The sequence below is a fragment of the Bubalus kerabau genome, chromosome 12 (genome assembly GCF_029407905.1).
Source record: "Bubalus kerabau isolate K-KA32 ecotype Philippines breed swamp buffalo chromosome 12, PCC_UOA_SB_1v2, whole genome shotgun sequence".
Lineage (NCBI taxonomy): Eukaryota > Metazoa > Chordata > Mammalia > Artiodactyla > Bovidae > Bubalus > Bubalus kerabau.
This window is the reverse complement of record NC_073635.1, coordinates 51,386,479-51,400,195: the sequence shown is the minus strand read 5'-3', so window position 1 is coordinate 51,400,195 and position 13,717 is coordinate 51,386,479. Positions and strand designations below refer to the sequence as shown.

Genomic DNA, 13,717 nt, shown 5'->3' with positions numbered 1-13,717 from the left:
TTGCTAAACAAATTTTAGCTGTGAAAATACAAATTAATAGCCATATAACGGATAAATACAGATTTTTCAGAAGTCCTAAGTGATCTCAAGAGTGCAAAGCATTTTTAAAATTACTTTAAAATGTCAAATTTAACATTTTAGGAAATGTACAACTTTTCAGGTATCTGAAATCCGATCTTCATTCCCTGAAACTGACCAGTAGTTCTCATCAAACTAAGAAAAAGTCTACAAGGTTCATTTCAGATGTCTGAATGGAACGTTCAGTAAACTCAAACTATTGCTTATAACTCCTTTAAAATAAAGCTTCAGGTAGATTGCAAAAATGAACACACTTTTTCTGTGTCCCTTCCACTAGCATTGTGGCTCCTCCCACAAAGAGGTAGGGTTCTTTTCTCCGTGAACTTGGGCTGGGCTTGTGACTTTAGGTAAAAAAATGTGGCAGAGCAATGGTGTGCCAGGTCAGATCTTAGACTACAAACTGCCTTGCATACTTCCTCTCTTTAATTCTCTCTCTTTTCTCTGTCAAGCCACATGTGGAGGAGACTGCACTGGCTTGCTGGATGTTGAAAGACACATGGCCCAGTTGCTCTCATTGCCCCTGCTGACAGCCAGTCAACTCCCAAAGCAGAATTGCTTAGTAAACTGGTGGTAGATACACTAGGAATCCAGTCAACTAAAAGAACCAGCGACTGAGTCTAGTCCAAAATGCTGACCACAAAATCATAATCACGTCATTAAGTTCAGGGGTAGTTGGTTACACAGCAAAAGCCAATTGATACAAAGATCAATCAGCAGGTATCTCTGTATCCCATAAAAGAGCAAGTGTTAACTCAGTCCTACAAAACACTTACACAAGCCCTCAGATATTCATCTGAAGCCAATTCCTCCCACCAAATTACAATTGAAGTTCTACACACCTGTCACTAGGAAGCAAACCTGAAGATTCTTCTTCTCTCTTTGGTATGTCATAGGAATCAATAGGCCTAAAAGATGCAAAAGGAGTTTATGGTTCAAAATGTTAGAATTTAATGCCTTCTCAGAGTTTAAGAAATGAATATCAAAATAATGTTATTATAGCCTCTTTCTCAGGATAGACCATTCTCAGAATGGTCTCTGAGTTGAAAACTAAACAAACAGAAGTATTTTAATCCATCTCTACAAAAAACAGAGACCCACTACCATCAACAGACATTTGCAATTCATTCATCCTGCAAACATACACTGATTGCCTGCTGTATTTCAGTACTATTCCAGGACTGGGCTGGTAAACAAAACACACTTATTGGCCTCTTAATACATTTTAGTGGGATAGGCAGGTTAACAGACGAGTAAATAAATGCATAATGTAAAGCAGGCAAGTGCATACTGGAGAGACGGGGTGAGGGAAGAGGCATGTATGTCAGGTGAGGTATTCTGCAAAGTCTGACAAGGTGACATAGGAGCAGAGACTTAAAGAAAATGACTGAGCTACACAAGCATGTAAGGGACGCCTTCTCCAGATACAGGGACTAGAAAATGTGAAAGTCTCAGGGCAGAATAAATTGGACATTTTTATGGAGGGAAAAGGAGGCCACTGTGACTGCAAGCAACCAAGTAAGGTGAAGAGTGGTCGGAAGCTGGGTAGACCAGAAAGCCAAGATGCAGCTCACCCAAACTACCTGGGCTTTGGCAAGGACTTTGGATGATGTTGTAATCTGGCAGGGAGCAACAGGAGAACTCGGAGCAGGAAGTCAGGTGACAAGCTCAGACTGACAATGGAACGGGTTCACTCTGCCTGGGTTCCCCTGAATAGAGGACTGACGGTAGGGAGCAAGAGGACCAAGTAGGTGCCTCTGAAGTAGGGAATGGATATGGCTGTATCCATTCAACTAAGCCAAGACAATTGAAAAACCACACGTGCCCTCTGGCCGTGGAGACAGACCTTCTGTACTGGTATATTTTGATGGAAGTTTCCCTCTCTTTCTCTGCCTGGTGCTTCTGCTCTTCCACTTCACGCCGCTTCTGTTGCTGCTCTTCCTGATACTGCTGCTCCTTCAACTTCATCTCTCTCTCAAGAGTTAGTTGTTCCTGCAGCTTCTTCCTTTGGTCCTCATTCGCATCTTCCTCCTGCTGCTGGTGCCTCATCTTTTCCTCTGCCCGGGTTCCTTCCTTGTCAGGAGACTTGGACTCCTCACCCCTAGTGGCCAGGGCAGGCTCCCGGGCCGTCAGAGAAATGCTGTTTGAGTTCAGGACCATCAGTTCCTACATGACCAGGGAGAAGAGAAACCTGTCTAAATCTGTGCATTTCTATCATTCCACAAAGACATGTCTATATTCAGTTTTAAATGATACTTATTGTAGTTGGCCCAGAATTCCACTTGAAATAATATATATAGTTTTAGAGCTCATTCACATTGATGTATGGAAGAAACCAAGACCAATAATATGCTCTAATTAAAAATGTTCTAAAAAGATAAAAAAAAAAATGTTTTATCACAGACAAAATCACATGTGGGGAGTGGAATTGTAACACAGAAGAGGAAGACGCACTTAAAGCCTACTGATAGGATTGCTTAGTGACACAGCAGAGCAACTAGGAGAAAGGCTGAAACATCAAAGCAAAATTGTGGAAACCACAGCCTGGAACATTGAAAGAGCGACATAAGTGAAAGTGTGACCAAAGCCGTGTGAAACGGGGTAGTCCCATTTTACAGCCACTTTCAGCAACAAGGTAGGGAAGAAAGAAGATGACATGATCCAACACTACCTCATTCAAGTACTTGGAATTCTCTCTCTCAGCCTCCTGCTTAGCCCTCTGCCACTCTTCCCTCAGTTTTTCCTGTTCTCGCTGATATTTTTCCTATAAGATGAGATGTCATATTAATTAATTAATATGCTAATGATATCAAACAATCCCTTATTTGGATTTTGGCCGGTTCTACCGTCTACCTCCATATTTAAAGACAGAGACATTGATTTAACCAATCAGATTTGCATCACTAACATAGAAAATAGCTCATATTGAGCTAAAATGCAGATAGGAAGACTAGACATGGAGAACCGAACCCATAACCACCTTTTCCCATGGCTGTAATTCATGGAATTCCCCAGCTAACTGGAAGGGGCACTGAATTACTCTGCAATAGACTGAGCGTACAGTATATGTGGGTTCAGTTCAGTTCAGTCGCTCAGTCGTGTCCAACTCTTTGCGACCCCATGAATCGCAGCACACCAGGCCTCCCTGTCCATCACCAACTCCCGGAGTTCACTCAGACTCACATCTATCGAGTCAGTGATGCCATCCAGCCATCTCATCCTCCGTCGTCCCCTTCTCCTCTTGCCCCCAATCCCTCCCAGCATCAGAGTCTTTTCCAGTGAGTCAACTCTTCGCATGAGGTGGCCAAAGTACTGGAGTTTCAGCTTCAGCATCATTCCTTCCAAAGAAATCCCAGGGCTGATCTCCTTCAGAATGGACTGGTTGGATCTCCTTGCAGTCCAAGGGACTCTCAAGAGTCTTCTCAAGTGTATGTGGGTAGGTCCTTACAAATCTATAGACCTCTCATGAATAAGAAAAGCCACAAAATGATGATGCTACATTATCTAAAAATATTTGCTGTTGTTCAATCCCTAAGTCATGTTTCACTCTTCGCAACCCCACAGACAGGGGTCTCCAGGCTCCTCTCTCCTCCACTATCTCCCAGAGTTTGCTGAAGTTCATGTTCATTGAGTTTGTAATGTTATCTAACCATCTCATCCTCTGCCACCCACTTCACTTTTTGCCTGCAGTCTTTCCCAGCATCAAGGTCTTTTCCAATGAGTAAGCTCTTTGCATTAGATGGCCAAAGTATCAGAACTTCAGCTTCAGCATCAGTTCTTCCAACAGATATTCAGGGTTGATTTCCTTTAGGATTGTCTGGTTTGATCTCCTTGCAGTACAAGTTTCTTAAGAGTCTTCTGCAGCACCACAATTCAAAGTATCAATTCTTCGGTGCTCAGCCTTCTTTATGTTCCAATTTTCACATCCATACATGACTACTGGAAAAACCATAGCTTTGACTATACAGACCTTTGTCAGCAAAGTGATGTCTCCGCTTTGTAATATGCTGCCTAGGTTTGTCAGAGCCTTCCTTCCAAGGAGCAAGCATCTTTTAATTTCATGGCTGCAATCACCATCCACAGTGATATTGGAGCCCAAGAAAATAAAATCTGTCTCTCGTGGTAGTGGTGGTTTAGTCACTAACTCGTGTCCATCCAACTCTAGAGACCCCATGGGCTGTAGCCTGCCTGCCAGGCTCTTCTGTCCATGCGAGTCTTCTGGCAAGAACACTGGAGTGAGTTGCCATTTCCTTCTCCAGGGGATCTTCCTGATCTGGAAATTGAACCTGGGCCTCCTGCATTGCAGGCAGGTTCCTTACTGACTGAGCTATAAGGGAAGACCCCTGCGAGGGAAGTCACTGCTTCCACTTTTTCCCCTTCTATTTGCCATGAAGTGATGGAACTGCATGCCATGATCTTAGTTTTTTAAATGCTGAGTTTCAAGCCAGCTTTTTCACTGTCCTCTTTCATTTTCATCAAGATGCTTTTTTGTTTCTTTTCACTTTCTGCCATTAGAGTAGTATCATCTGCATATGTGAGGTTACTAATATTTCTCCCGGCAATCTTGATTCCAACTTGTGATTTATCCAGCCCAGCATTTCACATGATATACTCTACTTATAAATGAAATAAGAAGGGTGACAATATATAGCCTTTTTGTACTCCTTCCCAATTTTGAATCAGTCCGTTGTCCCATGTATGGTTCTAAATGTTGCTTCTTGGTCTGCATACAGGTTTCTCAGGAGACAGGTATGGTGGTTTGGTATTCCCATCTCTTTAAGAATTTTCCACAGTTTGTTGTGATGCATGCAGTCAAAGGCTTTCGTGTAGTCAATGAAGCAGTAGATGTTTTTGTGAGACTCCCTTGCTTTCTCCATGATCCAACGAATGTTGGCAATTTGATCTCTGGTTCCTCTGCCTCTCTGAAACTGAGCTTGTACATTGGGAAGTTCTTGATTCACATACTGCTGAAGCCTATCTTGATGGATTTTGAGCATAACCTTGCTAGAATGTCAAATAAGCACAATTGTACAGTAGTTTGAACATTCTTTGGCATTGCCCTTATTTGAGATTGGAATGAAAACTGATCTTTTCCAGTCCTGTGGTGCTGCTGAATTTTCCAAATTTGCTGGCATACTGAGTGCAGCACTTTTACAGCATCATCTTTTAGGATTTGAACTAGCTCAGCTGGAATTCTGTTACCTCCACTAGCTTTGCTTGTAGTAATGTTTCCTAAGGCCCACCGAACTTCACACTCTAGAATGTCTGGCTCTAGGTGAGTAACCACACCATCATGGTCATCTGGTCATTAAGATCTTTTTTGTATAGTTCTGTTCTGCTTCTGTTAGGTCCATACTGTTTCTGTCCTTTAATGTGCCCATCTTTGCATGAAATGTTCCCTTGGTATCTTCAATTTTCTTGAAAAGATCTCTAGTCTTTCCCATTTATTGTTTCCTCTATTTCTCTGCATTGTTCACTAATGAAGGCCTTCTTATCTCTCCCTGCTATTCTCTGGAACTCTGAAATCAGTTGGATGTATCTTTCCCTTTCTCCCTTGCCTTACACTTCTCTTCTTTTCTCAGCTATTTGTGAAGTCTCCTCAGACAACCTGTTTGCCTTCTAACATTTCTTTTTCTTTGGGATGGTTTTGGTCACTGCCTCCTCCACAGTGTTATGAACCTCTGTTCATAGCTCTTCAGGCACTCTGTCTGTCAGATCTAATCCCTTGAATCTATTTGTCACCTCCACTATATCATCTTAAGAGATTTGATTTAAAATCTGATCTAAATCTGATTTGATCTAAAACCACTGAATGGCCCAGTGGTTCTCCCTACTTTCTTCAACTTAAGTCTGAATTTTGCAATAAAGAGCTCATGATCTGTGAGCCACACTCAGCTCCCGGTCTTGTTTTTGCTGACTATATAGAGCTTCTCCATCTTTGGCTGCAAAGAATATAATCAGTCTGATTTCAGTATTAAAGAACTGGTGATGTCCACGTGTAGAGTCATCTCTTGGTTTGTTGGAAGAGGGTGTTTGCATGACCAGTGTGTTCTCTTGACAAAACTCTGTAATCCTTTGCCCTGTTTCATTTTGCACTCCAAACTTGCCTGTTACTCCAGGTATCTCTTGACTTCCTACTTTTGCATTATAATCCCCTATGAGAAAAAGGACATCTGTTTTTTGTGTTAGTTGTAAAAGGTCTTGTAGGTCTTCATAGAAATGTTCACCTTCAGCTTCTTTGGCCTCAATGGTTGGGGCACAGACTTGGAATACTATAATGTTGAATGGTGTGCCTTAGAGACGAATCATGATCATTCTGTCATTTTTGAGGTTGCCTCCAAGCACTGCATTTCAGACTCTTTTGTTGACTATGAAAGCTACTCCATTTCTTCTAAGGGATTCTTGCCCACAGTAGTAGATATAATGCTCATCTCAATTAAATTCACCCATTCCCATCCATTTCAGTAAGATGTCGAAGTTCACTCTTGCCGTCTCTTACTTGACCACATCCAACTTAATTTGATCCATGAATCTAACAGTCCAGGTTCCTATGCAATATTGTTCTTTACAGCATTGGACTTTATTTTCACCACCAAACATATCCACGACTGAGCGCTGCTTCCGCTTTGGCCCAGCCACATCATTCTTTCCAGAGCTATTAGTAATTGTCCTCAGCTCTTCCCCAGTAGCATATTGAACACCTTTCAACCTGGGGGGCTCATCTTCTGCCATCATATCTTTTTGCCTTTTCATACTGTCCATGAGGTTCTCCAGGAAAGAACAGTGCAGTGGGTTGCTATTTTCTTCTCCAGTGGACCAGATTTTGTCAGAACTCTTCACTGTGACCCATCCGCCTTGGGTGGCCCTACGTAGCATGGCTCATAGCTTCATTGAGTTATGCAAGCCCCTTTGGGCACGGTGATCCATGAAGGTGGCTAAAAATATACCCAGGGACTAATAAATAATTTAAAAAGGATGACACTAGAAATTTTCAAAAAGAGAAAAGTATTTCATACAAAACATGCTACATATCAAAGCATTTGTTAATTATGTGGTTATTGGCTTTTCATTTTTCAAGTTGCTTCTTAATACCAGTTGACACTGAGCAGGAGAAGCTCTTAGAGCAAATATAGTTCCTGCTGATCCACTCTACTTTGCTCTACCTGCAGCAGTCGGTCTTGCTCCTTCTGCCATCTCTCCTGCCGCTTCCGTTCCTCCTCTGGATCCCAGGCCCAGCGACTTGGGGCACTGATGGTTGGGACTGGAAGCTGCCAGGTTATAAGAGAAGAGGGGCAAACCAAGAAGAATATGTTACTTCATGAAGTCATCTACTGAAGTACTTTTGCATACATGAATTATTCAGATCACCCTTGACCTATGCTGTACCAAAGGAGAATGGGCTTTATATTCCAAAGTAGGTCTCGTAACACAAATGGAACTCACCTAAGAAACAGAAAGAGATTCACAAATATAGACAACAGACTCCTGGCTGCCAATGGGGAGGGGGGCAGGGGAATGGGTGAGTACTGGATTGAGAGTTTGGGATTAGAAGATGCAAAGTGTTTTATATAGAATGGATAAATGACAAGGTCTCATTATATAGCACAGAGAACTATATTCAATATCCTGTAATAAATTATAATGGACAAAATTTAAAAAAGAACATATATACATATAACTGAATCACTTTGCTGTACACCGGAAATGAACACAATATTATAAGTTAACTATACTTCAATTACAGAGACGGCGATGGCACCCCACTCCAGTACTCTTGCCTGGAAAATCCCACAGACAGAGGAGCCTGGTGGCCTGCAGTCCACGGGGTCACTAAGAGTCAGACATGACTGAGCGACTTCACTTTCACTTTTTACTTTCATGCACTGGAGAAGGAAATGGCAACCCACTCCAGTGTTCTTGCCTGGAGAATCCCAGGGACGGGGGAGCCTGGTGGGCTGCCGTCTATGGAGTCACACAAAGTCTGATACGACTGAAGCGACTTAGCAGCAGCAGCAGCATACTTCAATTAAAAAAAGGTCTCTTCATGTTGGAAAGGTCATTCCTGGATAAACTCTCATGCAGCTTAAAGTAACAATAAGTGATGCTACTGTGCTCTAGTTCAGCCCCACCCAAGCCTCCTAGTTTATTCCAAAACCAAACGAAGACTACTTACATCAGGAACCACAGAATCGGAGCTTCCTATGTTACAGCATGTGGGCAAGGAAAGAATAAGAAAACAATATAAGTCTTCATTTCTATGAAATAATTCCCTTCAGAAAATTGTATCACTAAGCTGGTTCTATGCCAGTATACTAAGTGACATCAGTTGTTTTCAAACAACAGTAAGCTTCTCTCTTTAGTTCCATCTGCTTGTCACTTATCTTCAGAATTCAAAGCCAGTGAAAAAGATCAACAGTGAATGCCCAAGTTACAGCCCAGCTCAAGGTGCTAGGGCAGAGATACAGGTATATTTCTAAGGGGTTCACGGTTCTTTTATTAATAGGGTGAATAATATTCTCATAGCCTAATAGAAAAAATTGAATTTCAAATATTACAACATCTATAGAACCCAATTTTTTTACTCGTTGCTATTCAGTTACACTGTGACAGGTGTAAGTCACATTTTTCAGGGCTTATTGCCAAGGAGCTACTTTTCTGAAATAAGTCACCAACAAACATGTTCATGAAATATTTCCCTTTCCTTGCCTATTATTTGAAACACAAAGATTCAGACTTCATGTGTAAACTTATGGGCAGAAGGTCATTCTTTTTATTCTTAGGGAGCCTACATAACTGTTTTTGCCTGAATATAATACAATGATTATAAACATATAAGCAAATTTCATAAAATACATTCTCGTACTGTATTTTTTCATTTTTCCTGAAACCTCAGCTGTCATATTATTCATTTACACAACGAAATTTTTCAGAAAACTGCTTTGAGATTTAGGAAAATATTCTTTCCCTAAAATAGTCTGTTGAGGAAAAGGGAGTGAAAATTACCATGGAGAAAGAAAAGGAATTGCTTCACTTTAGCCAATTTGAACTAGGAGTATCATATGGTTTCAATTAAATTACCATGGAAAAATCAGAGTTGAACAAAAAATGTCAAACCCACCAAGGATACTGACACAAATAGACCCCTGCGCGTGCACAGCTGGTAAGCTAGTTCTATTTACGGTTGAAAAGAGATCTTAATTCATCAAAAGTGCCTACGAGGAGATTAACACAAAATACACAGATCCAGTAAGTACCATGTTATAAGGCAAGTTTGTAAATATTATGGATAATCTTAAAAGTAAGAAACAATGACATTTTAGACACCAACAGCACACTCCCTAATGGCTGTGCCATTGCATCTCAAATGTCGGATATTACTTTTAAGTTCTTGATTGCAAAACACAGAGTTCAAACTGCATCCATGAGACAGAGCATGAGAAAAGGTGAACAGGGAGGAAAAGCCACATGCAAAGCACCCTGTGAAGCAGCACTGCCCGACTACACCAACACAGGGCATGTCAAAGCACACTCGCTGACAGGTGTGTCCAACATTTACTTTAATTTACTTCAAAGTCAACATAGCAGTCCTAGTAACACTCCAAAGTCATCATCCCCAATGATTCTGCTCTTTATTCAGAGCATTTTCCATAGCCCAAAATTTGATTTTTTAGGAGTTGGCCAATTGCATGTTGGTGTAATCTAATAGTATGCAATTTGTAGGAAGCAGTAAAGCATACATGAAATTTCTCATTTCTCACTGTCACCCAGTGGCAAGAAGTGTGTGTTTAAACAGCATCTCAAATTTTTTTTTTATTAAAAAAAAAAACATAAAACAAACTTCAGAGGTATACAAAGGACACGCAAAGACCCATTACCACAGAGGTAGACCCATGAACTGTAAGAAAAGCCTGATGACCCTAGGGAAAGAATGGAAATGGGTTACGTTGCTTGGTCATAATGATGGCCGAATTGAAGAGGCTCAGTGCCGAGCACCACAGACTATCAGGAGAGAGTGGAGAGTGGGAACAATTCCATGAAAGTACATGAATTGTTAGCTTGGCAGTTTACCTTGTTCAAAAAACTGTGATCGCCTTTTTAAGTTTTTCAAAGAAATAGGTTCAGAGGCTAGTTGAAAAATACAAAAAACAAAAAAGTATATCAATATCATGTCATTCATTTTAATCTCTCACCACTGGAAAACTAAATGATACTTGATACATTTTTCCAATCTGTAGCAATAATATTTTTCAAGTGACAAAACTGATAGCCATAGAAGATAGGGGTTATTTCAATGCACAAAGACACACATAGTTTTAGTAGTCTATAACTAACGTTCAAATTAGTAACAGGAACTAATATTTTGATTAATAAGTTTTAGCAGCTAGCATCATAGTTTCATAGAAGCCGAAGTACTATCTTCCACGCCAGATCACACAGCTTTAGGGAAATGGAAATTAAAATTTTTGCTTAGGCTAATCAATTCAAATTCTCAAGTACAAGGAGAATTGCTTGTAACTAAGAGTTTCATAATACCTAGAAGTTTTAAAAAAGGAACTAAAAAATGGGGAGAACAAGAAAATAAAAAATATCCAGAGAACAATTTTTTTTAAAGCTACAATTAAAACATTCTTCTTAACTAGGCTTCTCTGGTGGCTCAGACGGTAAAGAATCTGCCTGAAGAGCCGAAGACCTGGGTTCGATCCCTGGGTCAAGAAGATCTCCTGGAGAAGGAAATGGAAGCCGACTCCAGTATTCTTGCCAGGAGAATTCTATGGACAGAGAAGCCTGGTGGGCTAAGTCCACGCAGTGGCAAAGAGTCAGACACAACTAAGCAAGAGACACTAACTATTTTGCTCTAGTTTCCAAGATCTTATAGCCATTAACTTTAAAAAGGAAAAAAGCAAATGGAGTCACTTCCAGCTATCATAAGTTAAATACAAAGATAAATAATCAATAAAGGAAGGAAAATTTATAAACTTGGTTTGACTTTGACATCAAATATTATGAATTGACAAATGCAGACTCAAAATCACCAAACCCCTGAGAAAACCCAGCCCTGTGCCTGGCAGACTAGTTTCATGCTAAGAGAAGCTTCAACTTCTTTGGGTTTCTCCCTGCCTATATGGACCAGATCTTTCTTATTTACTTTGTCTGCCTAAGCCACAGCATACAGAATGTGGCGGCTCAGTTATTTGCAGATGGACAGGAGAAGGAAAATAGTGATAACTCCATACTACAAAGTTTTCGTAGATGCTGTATGTCTGCTTTTTCATTACAAATGGGTATTTTTTTTTCCTAACAATCATTATTGCCACTAGCATTTCCCTATTACTAGGTGCTTCCAAGCTTGACCCCTTGACAACAATTAAGGGGGAAAGGAAACCTCATGCATTGCTTCATATTTATCTAAGACTCTCCTTGCCAGCACACCATAGCAAGAAGGTTGATGGCCTCCAGAAAACCAGTCTTTCTTATTTGGATTAGACACATAGGTGCTCAGAGCTCCTGCAGAGGCTGCCAAAGCTTTGTTTGCAGTTCCTGGACTATTCAACATTGGAACTGAACGCCCTTCCACCTGGCTGCAATTGGATCTGTATGCTAACCTTTGAGTTTCAACTTGCACTGGATCAGTTTTGCTTTCACTCACAGATATTAATTTTTATAATAGCAGGACTTGAGTGTAGTGACTTTTCCTGTATTTTAAATGTAAGTTATAATGGTAATGTTTACCTTTTGATTCAAAAGTACTGCTTTCATCACGAATTCCATTGATTTCTTTTGATTCAGTATTCTAGAAAGGATAAAAATGGCATTTAACATCCTTTCCAGTTGGACACTGGGCTTAAATAATCCATTTCTCATCAGTAAACATATCTGCTAACAAGATTAGGTTTTCAGGATATTAATATATTCCTTATAGCCTTTTACATATAATAGAAATGTAATTTTTTCATTGTTTAGGAGCTGTGGAAAATTAATGACTAACTGCAAGCATGAATGGCTTCAAGTTCGACCAGTCATTAATTTTCCAAGAAACATGATGGGCTAAATAATCATTTGTCCATTTGCTTTATGTTTGTAAATAAGCAAGACAGTCATATAGAACCCTCTAACATTTAAACCTTTCTTATACAAGGTTGCAGAATCTCCTTATTAGACCAAAGGAAGCATCTTGGGATGACAACAATTATATCTAGGGAGTCAATGTAAACACATTTATTTGAAAATTTAAATTTAATTATTACTTTGATACTTAGAAAAATGCTTACATTCTAATTAATCAATTTTAATCAATTAATGTAACTGCGCATCTCTTAACTACATATGTAATTCTACCCATCAAATTCACCCACATAAGAACTAAAACTGCTTCATGAGGTTTTTAAATTGCACACAATTACTATACTTATTTTACCAGTAAAGACTAAGGAAAGCATAGAAAAGTTATAGCCTATAATTCTACATAATTAACTTCTTCACATTCACAACGATCTGAGAGATGGGTATAATGATGAACGGTTGGTAAGAAACACCTACAAAAGATCACTGTGGGATCTTTAGATTATTTTCACTGTATAACTCACTATTACTTATAATTATTCATGAGTAACGCCTTATGATTTTCAAAGATATATTTTACTCTCATTACTATAAATTACCTTATTAATTATCTATGTTTTTAAAATAGCATTAAAATTGTTTAAAGAAAGTAAACTCCTCCCCCACCTCCAACACACTTCCTATAGTTGCTTTGCTGTACCCAATACTAACACTTCTCAAAATACTTACAGAACTCTGAAGGCTTTCTGAGAAATCAGTTGTTACTGACAGATTTGAAGCTTTGTCTGAGCTGTAAATTCCGGAAGTGGCATCAATCCACTTTGTTTCAGGTGAACCTATAATTTTGGTAGCCATACTGGTGAGATTGAGGGTTTTATGCCGTGTAAATGGCAGGGAAGTCTGGTCTTTGCCCCAATCTGATTGTCACATGAAGATCAAGAAATGAGTACACATAAATGTAGAAGTGGAGAGAACAAGGTTACTGAAATGTACACATAAAACATACACACACACAAGACAAATAAATCAGACAGTATGTGAAAGAAATGAAGAGGTTGAGGCCTTTTACTACCAGATAGCCTTCCAAAACCAGAGGGTTAGAGCATGTTAATAATGAAAAGACTGGCAAATTTGCTGAATCTTTCTGTAAACCAGGACTGGATATTATATTTTGATATCCTAAGTTGGTAGGTCTGGGAAAGCTTAATGCCCTTCCCCATCTAACCTCAACAATTAAGAAAGACAATGATGAAATGTACATGGAAAGTTCCTTGAGAGTCAACAACTGGGATACAGACCTACTGTGTTCTTTCTTATACCAGTTACAGTCAGGATTCTGTAGAGGAAGTGAAACCACGGTATAATTCTTAATATTCAACATCAGCATATAACTCCCAAATGCAGACACAAATACAAGAGCCTTCAGTTGCTATCTGCATTCAAAGCCAGTTCAGCACATCAATCAGTCAATAAATCATGTAGAATTCAGTAAATTTGCTAGTGAAAAGTTTTCAGACAGAACATCCAAAGAAATATCATTCAAGACGTTTCAACATAACCACAAACATCTTTCAGCCAAAAA

At 39.6% G+C, this 13,717-nt stretch overlaps 1 protein-coding gene across 12 annotated transcripts in view; it reads right to left on the bottom strand.

Moving 5' to 3' along the window:
- The window catches only part of LMO7 (LIM domain 7), a 220,969-nt gene that overhangs the window by 10,171 nt on the left and 197,081 nt on the right, over positions 1 to 13,717 (bottom strand). For 6 of the 12 annotated variants that reach the window (XM_055542674.1, XM_055542670.1, XM_055542680.1 and 3 more), the window contains 9 exons: positions 12,865 to 13,052; positions 11,806 to 11,866; positions 10,144 to 10,200; positions 9,951 to 9,992; positions 8,249 to 8,274; positions 7,239 to 7,343; positions 2,747 to 2,839; positions 1,922 to 2,241; positions 918 to 983 (listed from right to left, as the gene is read on the bottom strand). In XM_055542674.1, coding sequence (XP_055398649.1) covers positions 918 to 983; positions 1,922 to 2,241; positions 2,747 to 2,839; positions 7,239 to 7,343; positions 8,249 to 8,274; positions 9,951 to 9,992; positions 10,144 to 10,200; positions 11,806 to 11,866; positions 12,865 to 13,052 — 958 coding nt within the window. The remainder of the gene's footprint in view (positions 1 to 917; positions 984 to 1,921; positions 2,242 to 2,746; positions 2,840 to 7,238; positions 7,344 to 8,248; positions 8,275 to 9,950; positions 9,993 to 10,143; positions 10,201 to 11,805; positions 11,867 to 12,864; positions 13,053 to 13,717) is intronic. The other 6 variants (XM_055542681.1, XM_055542678.1, XM_055542675.1 and 3 more) reach the window with 5 other exon arrangements.